At 32.0% G+C, this 12,270-nt stretch overlaps 1 protein-coding gene across 2 annotated transcripts; it reads left to right on the top strand.

The window, feature by feature from the left end:
• Positions 1-3,247: 3,247 nt before the first annotated feature.
• LOC113391871 (uncharacterized) lies at positions 3,248-9,541 on the top strand. Of its 2 annotated transcripts, XM_026627993.2 has the most exons (3): positions 6,171-6,309; positions 6,676-7,051; positions 9,050-9,541. In XM_026627993.2, the coding sequence occupies exons 2-3, from the start codon at positions 6,679-6,681 to the stop codon at positions 9,142-9,144; spliced, it is 468 nt and encodes a 155-aa protein (XP_026483778.1). In that variant the 5' UTR covers positions 6,171-6,309; positions 6,676-6,678; the 3' UTR covers positions 9,145-9,541. The 2 variants fall into 2 exon arrangements, with proteins under 2 accessions (XP_064075582.1, XP_026483778.1); XM_064219512.1 differs by lacking the exons at positions 6,171-6,309; positions 6,676-7,051 and adding an exon at positions 3,248-3,547.
• The last annotated feature ends 2,729 nt before the right edge of the window (positions 9,542-12,270 follow it).

Below are 12,270 nucleotides of genomic sequence, written 5' to 3' on the forward strand. Positions count from 1 at the left end.
CACTTGATTCAGTTAAGTAAATATAAATTAATAAAAGTTATTCTTCTATTTTCAAATAACTATCTATCTGTAGGAAATTCCAATCAGAGAAGGAATGTAGATAAACATACCTTAGATTTACATATTCCATGCGATTTGCTAATAGCTAAGTTATTTTGTGCACTAATAATAGTTCTTGATTAATATGTCTTTATTTATAATGCCACACTATTCCACATAACTCCTTATATCTACTTAAGTTTTACTTCCAAGTTCCAATAACAGTTTAGTTGGCAGTCAAAATGCAAAAAATAGACTAATGACAGCAATGTCAAATTTTTATTTTGCTTTTGTCCTCTTGCGGTTGGATTAGATATATGTTAATACTAAAAGTAAGTATTCATGAATCTCAAATAAACTTCAAATATTACTATCAAATAAACACAAATTTAGCTCATGAAAATTCAGTGGTGCTTGCCTGGGTTTGAACTCGCAATCATCGGTTAAGATGCACGTGTTCTAACCACTGGGCCGTCTCGGCTCTCGGCAATTATACATATTAATTTTATATTTTTCTTAAATATATTAATTTCACATAAATTTATCTAGATAATGTCTTATGATCAATGTTTTATGATTGAAATAATTACAAGTTTCCTATGATAATGTTGTAACAACAAAAGTAAGTTACTATTCTACACCGTACATACATTATATTATGGATGTTTCTGTTGAGAAATTCTAGTATATGAAATTGTGTTTTTTTTATTTTTTACCGTTAATTAATCATGCACGTACATTGGCGACGAAACCATTTCAACCATTCCAACATCGCCAATGCCCCACCAACCTTGGAAACTGAGATGTTATATCCCATGTGCCTATAGGCTGTAGTTACACTGGCTCACTCAACCTTCAAACCAGATCATAACATAATAAGTATTGCTGCTTTGTGGTTGATATGTGTTGAGTGGGTGGGTGTTACAAAATGACACAAGTTTGCGCGTTAACCGCTAAAAATCACCATTTGTCGTGTCTCCTCGATTTGAGAACATTCCCATAGCCGCTACAGATATTATCGGAATACTTGGCGTCGATGTTTCAAGCCTCGTTCAGTTTCGCGGTAAATTGGAAAGCAAAGCCAAATTGGCATCAAAAAAGCGTGGTTTGCCCAGCAATGCAAGACGGTACTTCACGTCGGCCATCGCCTAAAACTATACAAGGCGCAAATTTGGCCTCACATTTAATACTGGGTGGGGTCTGAGCGTGTGGTCCCAAGTACCAGCTTCTTCCATTTGACCGTACCCAACGCAGAGCGGCTCGAATTATCGACGATCAAACCCTTTCCGACCAGCTTGACCCTTTGGCGTTACGTAGACATGTTAGATCACTCTGCATTTTCTACTGTAGGAGGTTGGGGTAAATAATAGAGAGGCCTCAGTTCAATTAAAAAAAAAATCATTTGATAATCTTACATTATTCAAGGTATTTTTCACGGGGAATGTTCCGAGGAATTGTTTGGATTAATCCCGGCTGCTGAATTTCACCTTGCGACATATCGTCAATATTCCAAGTTCCATCCGAAACTCTTAGATGTTCGAAAGTCTGCAATAGCGCGATTTCTAAGGCATTTTCTGCCTCGCACAACCACTCTGTGCCACATACACCATGATGATTGAAATTAAATGATTGGCGAAGCTGGTAATTTGTCATTCTTTACACTCCCTTCTCTCTATCTCACTCTCCCTTGAATAGTATATACAGCTGTTGATCCTGTGTTTGAACTCTGGAAGCTGATCTACCAACTCATGACGGTTACAATGGGTTGCCGATTCCTATTTCTCACAAAAACAAACCTCAGCTGAATCATATCTGGAGATTTTTTTTATAATTTATACTGGTTTGGATACGTTCCTGATTCCTTCTGATTCGATTCAACTTCGACCGAACCGTAACTGGATCGTTGGGCTAGAAGAGGTTACGATATCATTTCGATTCGATATGTAGTATGTTGATAGTTTTTATAATTTACCCCTCGATTAGGTAAAATGGGGGATGAAAGTTTATGTGCTAGAAAGTTTTATAAATTTCGGGTAAAGCCGCGGCTTCAGCTATTTAATATTATAAATGCGAAACTAGCTCTGTCTGTTTGTCGTTCTGTTACGCTTTCACGACCTGACCATTGAACCGAATTTGATTTGCGATGAAGCATATTTTCATACTTAACGACCAGTGCGACGAGCCTAAAACGCGAACGAAGCCGCGGTTGACAGCTAGTGTTCATAATAAATTTGAAGTCCCATTTCGTAATAATGTTGAAATTTCCAAAAATCCTTTCCTTAGTGAAAGTGTTACAAAATAATTTGTTCAAAATTTCAACTTTCTAGAATCAGTCGTCGAGGTTGTAAGTTGATACTCAGTCGTCAAATTTATAGTCATTATAAACTTCGATGCAGGTCTCGCAGTAGTTCTTATTAATATTAAATACTTTATATAATCTACAAAAAATAATGTATTATCTATGATTAAAATTTAACGAATTGTGTATATTGAAACAAGTGTTTTACTTTTATGATACCTACGATGTTTGGTACAAATCATAAGATACGGTGATTCACAATTAAAAAATTAAATCGCGCCAAAACTTTTTTATGATTCGATCTCGTAAATGGCACTATCACAGAACTCAATTTCTATTACAATACTTTCGAAAATTAAAGTTTTTTTATTTTGTCTAAGTTTTTATGAAATTCTCAAAATGCAAATACTATATATAATTTAGGTGTGTTAGTAAAAAAATATTTTATAATCTCTTATAGCTTATACTTTATAAATATATCTATCTTTATAAATTAGTCAGCTAGTTTATTGGTGAGGTATTCGTAATTATTAATCCCTTCCACATAATTAACACATATCAGTTACTATCTATCCGAAGTCACGATTCGTTTGTTTTTCATCGACATAATTTGATATATTCTTGATCGATTACAAATTATTAATAAAATAATTTATAAGAGAGAAAAACAGATTTTAAGATTAGTTAAATAGCAAAGATCTGAAAGCAAACAGGCTTTATTGTTTAATTTGATATATACCTTCATGTTACCATATTTATCCAAGGGTAACAAGTCGTTTGCAGTTAAATAATAAACATTTGAATGCTTTACACGCCGTCAGCAATGATATGCGCCATCTCATTAATTAAACCAATCAGACATACCAACGTGGATCTCCACGTGTCGATTATAATTATATAGTTTCATTGATAACCCAAACCACTTGTATTTGCTTAAGTCAATACTCTGTTTAGTTGTGATACACAAAATGGCGGATATGAACGTTGATAATTTCGAAAATATTCAAGATTTGTTAGGAAATGGTGATCCTGGTCATGTGCCTTCGACGAAGGAATTGTTAGAGATGCTAGAAACCGCTGAAATAGATGATGAAATGAAAGCGAGTCTGAAGAGCATGTTGGCTGGTGATGTACCGCAATTTTTCGGTGGCCACGGAAGCGGTACAGTTTTGGCGGTCGTTTTTGCATCTTTGATCTTCTTAATTATTCGTAAGTTATGTCTAAAATTAACTTATATATTGTGTAGTAACTATCATTTTTTACTACGTGTATCTATTTTGTAATAATGATACAATAACAGATAACACAAATACTTCGAAATCATGATATTTAACAAGAATCTAACATATAGATAAGCTATTGTGGCTTCAATTAATTCTATATTACGAAGAAAAAAACAATTAGTTTATATGTACAATTATGAAATTTAAGAATTGCTAAATCTTATAACAAGGAATAATGACAAAAATCTGTAAGTACATATAGAACTGTTCCATATATAAATTAATTGTTTTTTTAAAGGCAGCAAATACTTAAATTAATATTATATACGCGAAAGTAAGTCTATCTGTAACGGTTAAACCACTGAACCTATTTTGATGTAATTTGCTAAGATGTAAAGCTGAAAGAAAGAAAGGACATTTTTTTTAATTCACCCCTCTGGAAGGTAAATATAAATTTCAAGTGGATTAAGCCGTAAGTTCAGCTAGCTCTAATAATTTTAAAAAATATTATGGTGAGGTAATCTAGGTGAATTCGAATGGCTTCGAGAAACCTTCTTCGTTTCCAATTCAACTAACTTTAAGCGAAATTTCAACCTTTAAGTTTTATATTGTAATCATTGTTCGAAAAACAATTATATTATAATTTAATATAAACTGTACACAAATAATAGACTTAGAGGCTTTTTCACCGGTTCTTGCTTTCGTAAGGGTATATCCGTATTTTTCTTATCGGTGGTAGTTTTGCTTTGACTATTAATAACTAAGTCTAAAGCTTTAACTTTTCATAAAGAAATTTAAAAGTTTTAAAGCGTATATCTATGCTGATATATTCCTTCATCATATTTATAATTTATTTTAGTGTCATGTCTATTAAAAATAGATATAGAGGTAAAAAATCTTTGAACGTTTATGTACGTTTTTAGCAAACCTTAGATCTCCAAGTTTTATTCTTATAATTCCATAATATATACCAATGATCTTCACGTATACTGTAAATACTGTTAAAATACATTTCAATAATATACATTACACGTTTGATGGAGATGGAGAGTAAGAACCTTTTTGAATGACTCATTTAACATAACAACATATAGCCCTAATGACTTTTAGAGTCGGCTTTCTATTGTTTATACAAATCTTAGAAGTATTGTACGTTATAATTTTATCTCTGTACAATATTTTGAAATGAAATGGAATGAAATATACTTTATTGTACACCACAAACAGAAATAAAGAACACACAGAAAAAAAAAGTAAAACAAAGTTAGTAAAATACAAAAACGAAAAATAAAAAATAAATGTTGATTACGAGTCTTGTACAATGGGCGGACTTAGGGCTATTTTATTATTATCATAGCCTTATTATTCCAATTTTTCAAACTCAAACTCCTTTATTAAATACAGAAGCATTACACTTACTTATTGATTGCCAAATTAAACACTACCACCGCGCACCGGTTCGGAAGAGAAAATACCCTGACCTGAGAAGAACCGGCAAAAGAAACTCACCGGGTCTTTTACTTTTATTTACTAATAGCTTTTATTTTATAATAACTCAGCTATAATATAATAATATTTATCTTTACTCATCCTTCCATAGGATTGGATATGATGTTTTAGCGTATGACGGCGTAAAATAGATACACGTTATTTCCCTCCTTATGACGACGACAATCTAAGCTGATTACCCGCATAGTAGATATATTTAGGTAGTGTGTTTTCTGAGCTCTTAAAGGGACTCTTACCATCTAGCTTGAGTTTCAGTTCTCGCTGTTCTAGTTGGTGATGTTGCAAGGCCGGTAGGACATCGAACTAGATGTTTCCAAAATTGGCCCCTAATTTTGTAATTTGCCCGTTATGGTACCGTAGCTGATGTTCAAGGTCGATTGAGTGGTACCACCTATCATTAGTAAAAACGTTATCTATGTGTACTGTAACATTTAAAGCATCAAAATTTTATAACTATGTTAAGTAAACGTGAAGTAATAGCCTGTAGGTGCATTCTGGTCTTATTCTGGCCTTATATATTAGTAGTGAAGTTTTAAAATTTACTCGAGACACACACTGCTCCAATGCAAGTTGGATAACTTTGTATTACAAATGAAATGTGATAATCACATGTAACCGAAAGTATATTTTAAAGCCTAATTTGAAACATTTATATCAATAAAATTAGATTATATAGTATCGATAAACGATTATATAAAATCGGTCCGTTCGACATGTCTCATGTCTCTTGCGTAAACAATTTATTGATAAGAGATAACGCATGCTTTCATTACATGAATTAATATTAGATAAATCGTATTGGCTAATATAATTACTTGTTTTTCTTAAAGCGTTATAAAAACAATTCATTCCTATGTCAAGGTTTACAATCATAGCTGTATACCTGTGAACGTCTATGTAAACTTATATCCAAGTCCTTTCCATAATCCTCTATAATAAGAGAAAATATATTGAATCCTCAGAGAAAACGTGTAAGCCACGGTCTATGAGATTAAAATAAATCGATTTAAAAACTTTATAATATATTATTAACCCGAATCACATTCCAACTGATAACTTATGATAGTTATTATTTATATAAAATTTATCAAATACGGTTCGTGGTCGCAATGATATGACAGTCGCTATCGCCATTATGACATGTGATTGGGCAGTTGAAATTAAGTTGCATTTACAAAGATAAATACGTCCTTCAACGACTTTATTAGTTTATCTAAAGGTGTTGATTTATAACGTGTGGTGAGTTTCATTTATTACTTACAGATAAAAAATATATATATATTATTTTTAAATCTTATCGGTCATTTATAAGTCTGAATAAGTTGTTTAAAGTATATAGTAACAGTTAAAAAGAACCACTACTGGGCTAAGATTTTCATCAGACACCTGTAAGTTTCCTCTCGATGTTATCCTTCAGAACCGAGCTTAACATAAATTTAACACATTAAAATTTGGGGCTCGCTCGGATTTGAAACGACAATCGAAACAAGTTAACATTAAACTTTTCAAGCAACTGTGCCATGTTAACTCATTTGAAATAAAATATAATTTTTTTTATTTTAAAAATAATTAACATCTTTGTATTTTATTTTCTCGCGCGAAAAGGAAATGGTCGATATCGACATGTCGAATTCGGATATGGACTTGGGCAGTATGATCAAAGACCAGGTGGCCCAATCGATTCAAAACGTAGACGTGTTGTCTATGCTCCAAAAAATGGTCGCCTCCACACCTGAGGACGAAGAATCCGAGGATATTCGTCAGAAATTACAGGGAATACTGGCGCAGTATAACAATTTGTCAGAGAACGAAAAAATTCAATTCGTCCAACAGTTGAAGGATGTTCTAGCGAGTAAATTGGCAATGAAATTGAAAGATAGTCCGATTGAATTTAGCGGAGTCGAAGACGCCATTAAGGATGCGGTCATGTCACAGCTGTATTTCGTGGCGGCCGCCATATTTGTTTTTATAGTGATTTTGGGTACGTTTGTTTAATTGAACTTTTACGTACAAAAGAAACATTATCTTTAAGAATATCCATTGGCTTAAGTGGCCATATAAAAACACGAATAGTATATATATATATTACAATCAATTCAAGAAAGGAAGAAATTATGATAAACACAAATAAACAACTCCGACATTAAATTGACGTGAATCGTGATATCATTTGTCAATGAGTTCGTTCATTAACGATTCGTGAAAAAATGGCGCATTAAAATGTCGGCCAGTTGTTATCAAAATTTAAAAAATATATACGGAGTAAAATGGAATAGTGTTACGTTATAAATAAAGATATATTATTTAATAAATGTCTGTAGCGCATAATACAGCGGAGCTAATGGCAAACCGCGTAGAATGTCTAATCTAGTTATTTTCCTGTCATTGGAATAGGTATTTATGAAAAAAAATATCATAATTTAAACGTATTAGTTTGTATTGAGATAAAAAAATGGCATTTGTTTTGCATTTCGAGATGATTCCGTCTTTAATCGTCTATACTGTTTAAACTAATGTTATAAATGTGAAAGTAACTGTCTGTTACCTGTTCTGCTGAAACGATTTTGATGATATTTTGTGTGAACGTAGTTTGAGTTCCGGGAAAGGACGTCGGCTACTTCAATTTAATTCATAGTTCGAAGTGTAAATTGGTAAGCGAAGGATTGCGCGCTATAGGTTTTTTTAAATCTCGCGTGGTTAAAGCGCAGATTCAGCAATTAGCTAATAATAATAAATGCGAAAGTAACTCGTGTCTATTACGCATTCGGATTAGGACTAAACCGAATTTGATAAAATCTGTTGTAAAGCAAGCTTAGACCACAAGGAAGGACATATATATATACATATATAGCTACTTTTTAATACCGAACACCTAACTACCAACAACTTATGTAAATAAATGGAAATGTATCTTCTTGGGAGCTATGATACGAGTATCATATGTCTGCTGCAAGTTTAATTTTATTATCTTACGAAAACAAAAGAAAAACAAATCTATAATAACATTATATTTTCATTATTAGTAAATATGAGTGAGCCATTGTAGCTACAGGCTTAAGGGACATCTTTCCACACACGGTGGCGCATTGGTGTTGTAAGGAATTGGGTTATTTTACGACGCCAAAATCTATGGCCATTATTGACCATTTACCATCAGGTGGCCCATTTGCCAGTATACCTTATGCCATTAAACAATCTACATTTTGTAATATTTATAGATGCTTTCATTACCGTCTTTACCATAGGGCACACGGGGCAAGTGCCCAGGGCCCCCATCCTGTGAGGGCCCCGACGAACCAACAATTTGTTTCACACGTTTATGCTCACGTTGACTGCTATACATTATATTTTCGAAATTGTCATATTTGTAAGAAATAACTAACATATTAATCAAAAAGCTAGTGACGATGGTCGATATTAAAAGTAGAAAGACGTGTTCCTCATGAAAGAAAGCGATATACTATAGCCATAAGATTGTACAACCAATCAGATTCCTTCGAATTTACGAAAAGTACCGCACCGTTTATTTGAAACTATACTTAAGGCCTGGCTATAAGCAAATTATTTGTAGACGGTAGTTAATATCTACCGAAAGGACCCCAAATTCATGGGTGCCCAAGGGGCATAGCTTGAGGCGGATGCTGGATGCTTTCATCTAATAAATCCCTAGTCTCTAACGCCACCCATAGTTTGAGATAGGTTGCTTCTACTGTATCAAAATCAAATTGCAAATATTTACACAATATGTGACATTCCCCTTTAAATTCAAGCTTACTTTAACCCCCCTTTATATAAGAATACTAAATAAATGTATGACTGTTTTCCATATACCTGTATACTAAGATTATTATAACATATAATTTGATAAAAAGTATTTTAATAAATTATTAGTAATACTTGATTTTTAAATTAATAAGTTTAGAAACCGATTGTCTTTCATTGTTATAAAATAATGTTAATTAAAATAATTTATTTTCAGTATTCTTCGGTTATAAACTCTACAAATCCATAAAGGACAAGGAAAAGAAGAGAGAAGAGAAGAAAAAGTTGAAGCAAATGAAAAAGAAGAAGTAAGAAGCGTTGAGCTCGTACGGCTTCAGTGATATGCCTAGAAAAATATTTTAATCTGTATCTATTATGTCATTCTACATTTAAATTTTTTTTTTAATATCTGAATTCAACGCTGTGGAATAAAGCTGGTGCTACATTACAGGGCCAACTTTAAACAAATGTTTTCTATATTTTCATAAATAATTTATATTTTAATTGTTAAGTATAATTACTAACTTGCATTAATATTTCATTTTATAAACGTACGTAATATAAGTTATTTTAATTAATGTTATTAAAATATATATTTGAATTATATATAAGGCTCTAATTGTCTTTTTTTTTTTTTGTAAAATATTTTTCAGGCGCTATCATATAAACGACTGATTATAATCTTAAATAAGGACATATTTATTATGTTGATGAATGGTTACTGGACGTATAGTTTTATTTTTTATTTGTTATTATTTTTTTTTTTAAATATTTAAGTCAGATTTCAAATATCGAATGATGTTCAAATTTTAATGACATTCCAATTATTTTGTTAAAAAAGTTATGTCGTTTAATTAGTAAATTAAACAAATTATCAATAAAGTTAATTTTCATCTGTTTTAATTACCTTATTTTCTACTTATAAAACTCTAGGTAAAAATAAACCAATCGCCAATTCCGAATACAGATTTCACCGAGAAGAACCGACAAGGAACTTAGTAGTTGCAGTACCTTATCACTATTTTACTAAATATAATACAGTTAATGGGAGACGGGAGTTAAATAACGTAGACAGACAGACTCAATATTTTCAATTTAATAGAATTTATTTCAAACTAAAAATAAATTAAGCATTTCTTTGTCTTTCCTTTATTAAAAAAAAAAAACTTCAATTCTACGTAATTAAAAATATTTTAAAATAGCAATTATTTTGGTAAAATAGTATTTTATTAAAGTTTTAACTTTTAAAAATATTATTTAAAACAACAATTAGTAATTTTTTTTTTTAAAGTAATCTAATATTAGTCCTAGATAATTAGGAGCCAAATTAAAAAAAATAATGTTATTATGTTAAACGTTTTTTGATATAATTAAGTTATTTATAAATACATCAAATATTTTATTTTTTACTTTAAAATTTAGATTATTTATAATAGAAAAAAAAAACATTTTTTGGCTTTACTTAGTATACAATATATAAACTTTTACTACGTATAAGAAATTGATTTGATTTTAAAGTATCCACTATTGTAAATAAAAATTTCATGTGTGAAACAAATATATAATAATCAATATTGATGTTAAAATTAAGACTTCATTATTTAAAAGTTGTAAATTATTTTTATCTGTGGCAAATATGTAGTTTAGAAAAGTGCAGTAAATATTTAATTTATCTGTTTTAGTGACAAGATATTAAAAAAGTGTTTTGCGTTTCAGTTCCTGCCTAGATTTGTTAACAATATATTAAAAAAATATAAAGATTGAAGCATATTAGATTTAAAAAAAAACTAGTATTTCATTTGAATACTTTTAACGTTCCTAAATAATATTTTATTGTACATTTTATCAAATCTATTTTACGAATTAATACCAAATTCATTCCCTAAAATTATAATTATTTCAATTTTATTTTTATTATTGTACAGGTTGAATTGAATTTAACTATTAGATCATGATCGTATTTTAAGTGTGTAGTTTTTATTTCAAATATTACAATATTTCTTACCTAATTATAAGTATATGCCAAATGTAATTATTTTTGTCAATTTTATCAAACCTATCTAGAACATACCGTGTATAACTGTTACGATTAATATATGTTTATTGAGAATTTACTTATTTTATTTTACACCAACCTTCAGAGTTTAGGTATGGATATACACGGATTGGCCTTTTTCTTCGATAATTGTTATCGAAAAAAAGAGAGTGCTAACCTATATCATATGTATATAGCTTCTTCTGCCTGGCATTTATTAATCCTGGCTATTGCCAGGGTCTGTCTTCCGACTAAACCTACTCCTCTCCATCTTTAGCGTAGTCCATTGGCTCTCATGTCCTGCCTCACGACATCCAGCCATTGCCTCCATGTTCCAGGTAAAAACATATCAAGGCACTTTCTTCCGACATAGTCCTTAAACCGACGCGCGTCATGGCCTTACCAACTCAGACGCCGCTCTTGGAGACTAGCTAGGATTCTGCGGTCCCAGACAACATCTGTGACTTCCCACCTTTTGGTCCAAGCAGCTCTTAAACGGACATGAACGTCGTGATCAATGCTTTTAGACTCGTGCAGAACGGATCCAAGGTACCTAAACGTCTCCAACTTAACGGTTCAAGTGCTGGTCTCCTGCAAGCCATGTACACGATTTCCACCAGATTTAGTTGAAGAAGGCTGTTCTCAAGCATAAGTACCCTCCCATAAGTTCGAACGACGAGTTGAATAAGAATGGGCTAAGAGCCGAGCCCTGGTGATCCCCTACAGTGGTCGGGAAAGGTTCAGTATTGCCGACAACCACGGAAGCGGAACTTCGGTACATGTCTCTGTTAATATCAATATTGGTCTCATGAACGCCTTTGACTCGCAACCCCCACCAGATGCATTAACGAAGGATACAGTCTAATATTAATAACATTATAAGATTATTCTTAGGTGTTTCAAATAACGATAATATCAAACATAATATAATCATGATTGAAACATTAAAATATGGCTCTCGTGTAATTATCATTTCAGGAACTTCAGACTCTCGAGTTTTAAGCATAATGAAGAAATTGTAAACTGCAAAAACACGTATAACAGCTCGCACGAGACGTGAGCACAGACAGACAGGTTATAGTGGGGGCAAGTTAGCGCATGTATACTTTCGGCCAAATTACAATGACAACTGAGAGTCCAATGAACATCAAGCATTATTAGACTGACCAATCACGTACAGCCTCGGTACCTCCGGCTCCTTCATTCCTACAAAGAAATCTAAAACTGTACAGATCATAGTTGTGTTCACGATTCATAAATACTACGTCAATCAGGGCCGGACCATATGTTTAGAGGGCTCTGGGCTAACACTACTTAGGGGTCTACCTAAGACATATCTGAACGTAGACTTGAAACCATACGACCTGTTTAATTTAATAAAGTTAAGGATTCTTTCGCATTAT

Source organism: Vanessa tameamea, chromosome 28 (assembly GCF_037043105.1).
Source record: "Vanessa tameamea isolate UH-Manoa-2023 chromosome 28, ilVanTame1 primary haplotype, whole genome shotgun sequence".
Classification (NCBI taxonomy): Eukaryota; Metazoa; Arthropoda; class Insecta; order Lepidoptera; family Nymphalidae; genus Vanessa; species Vanessa tameamea.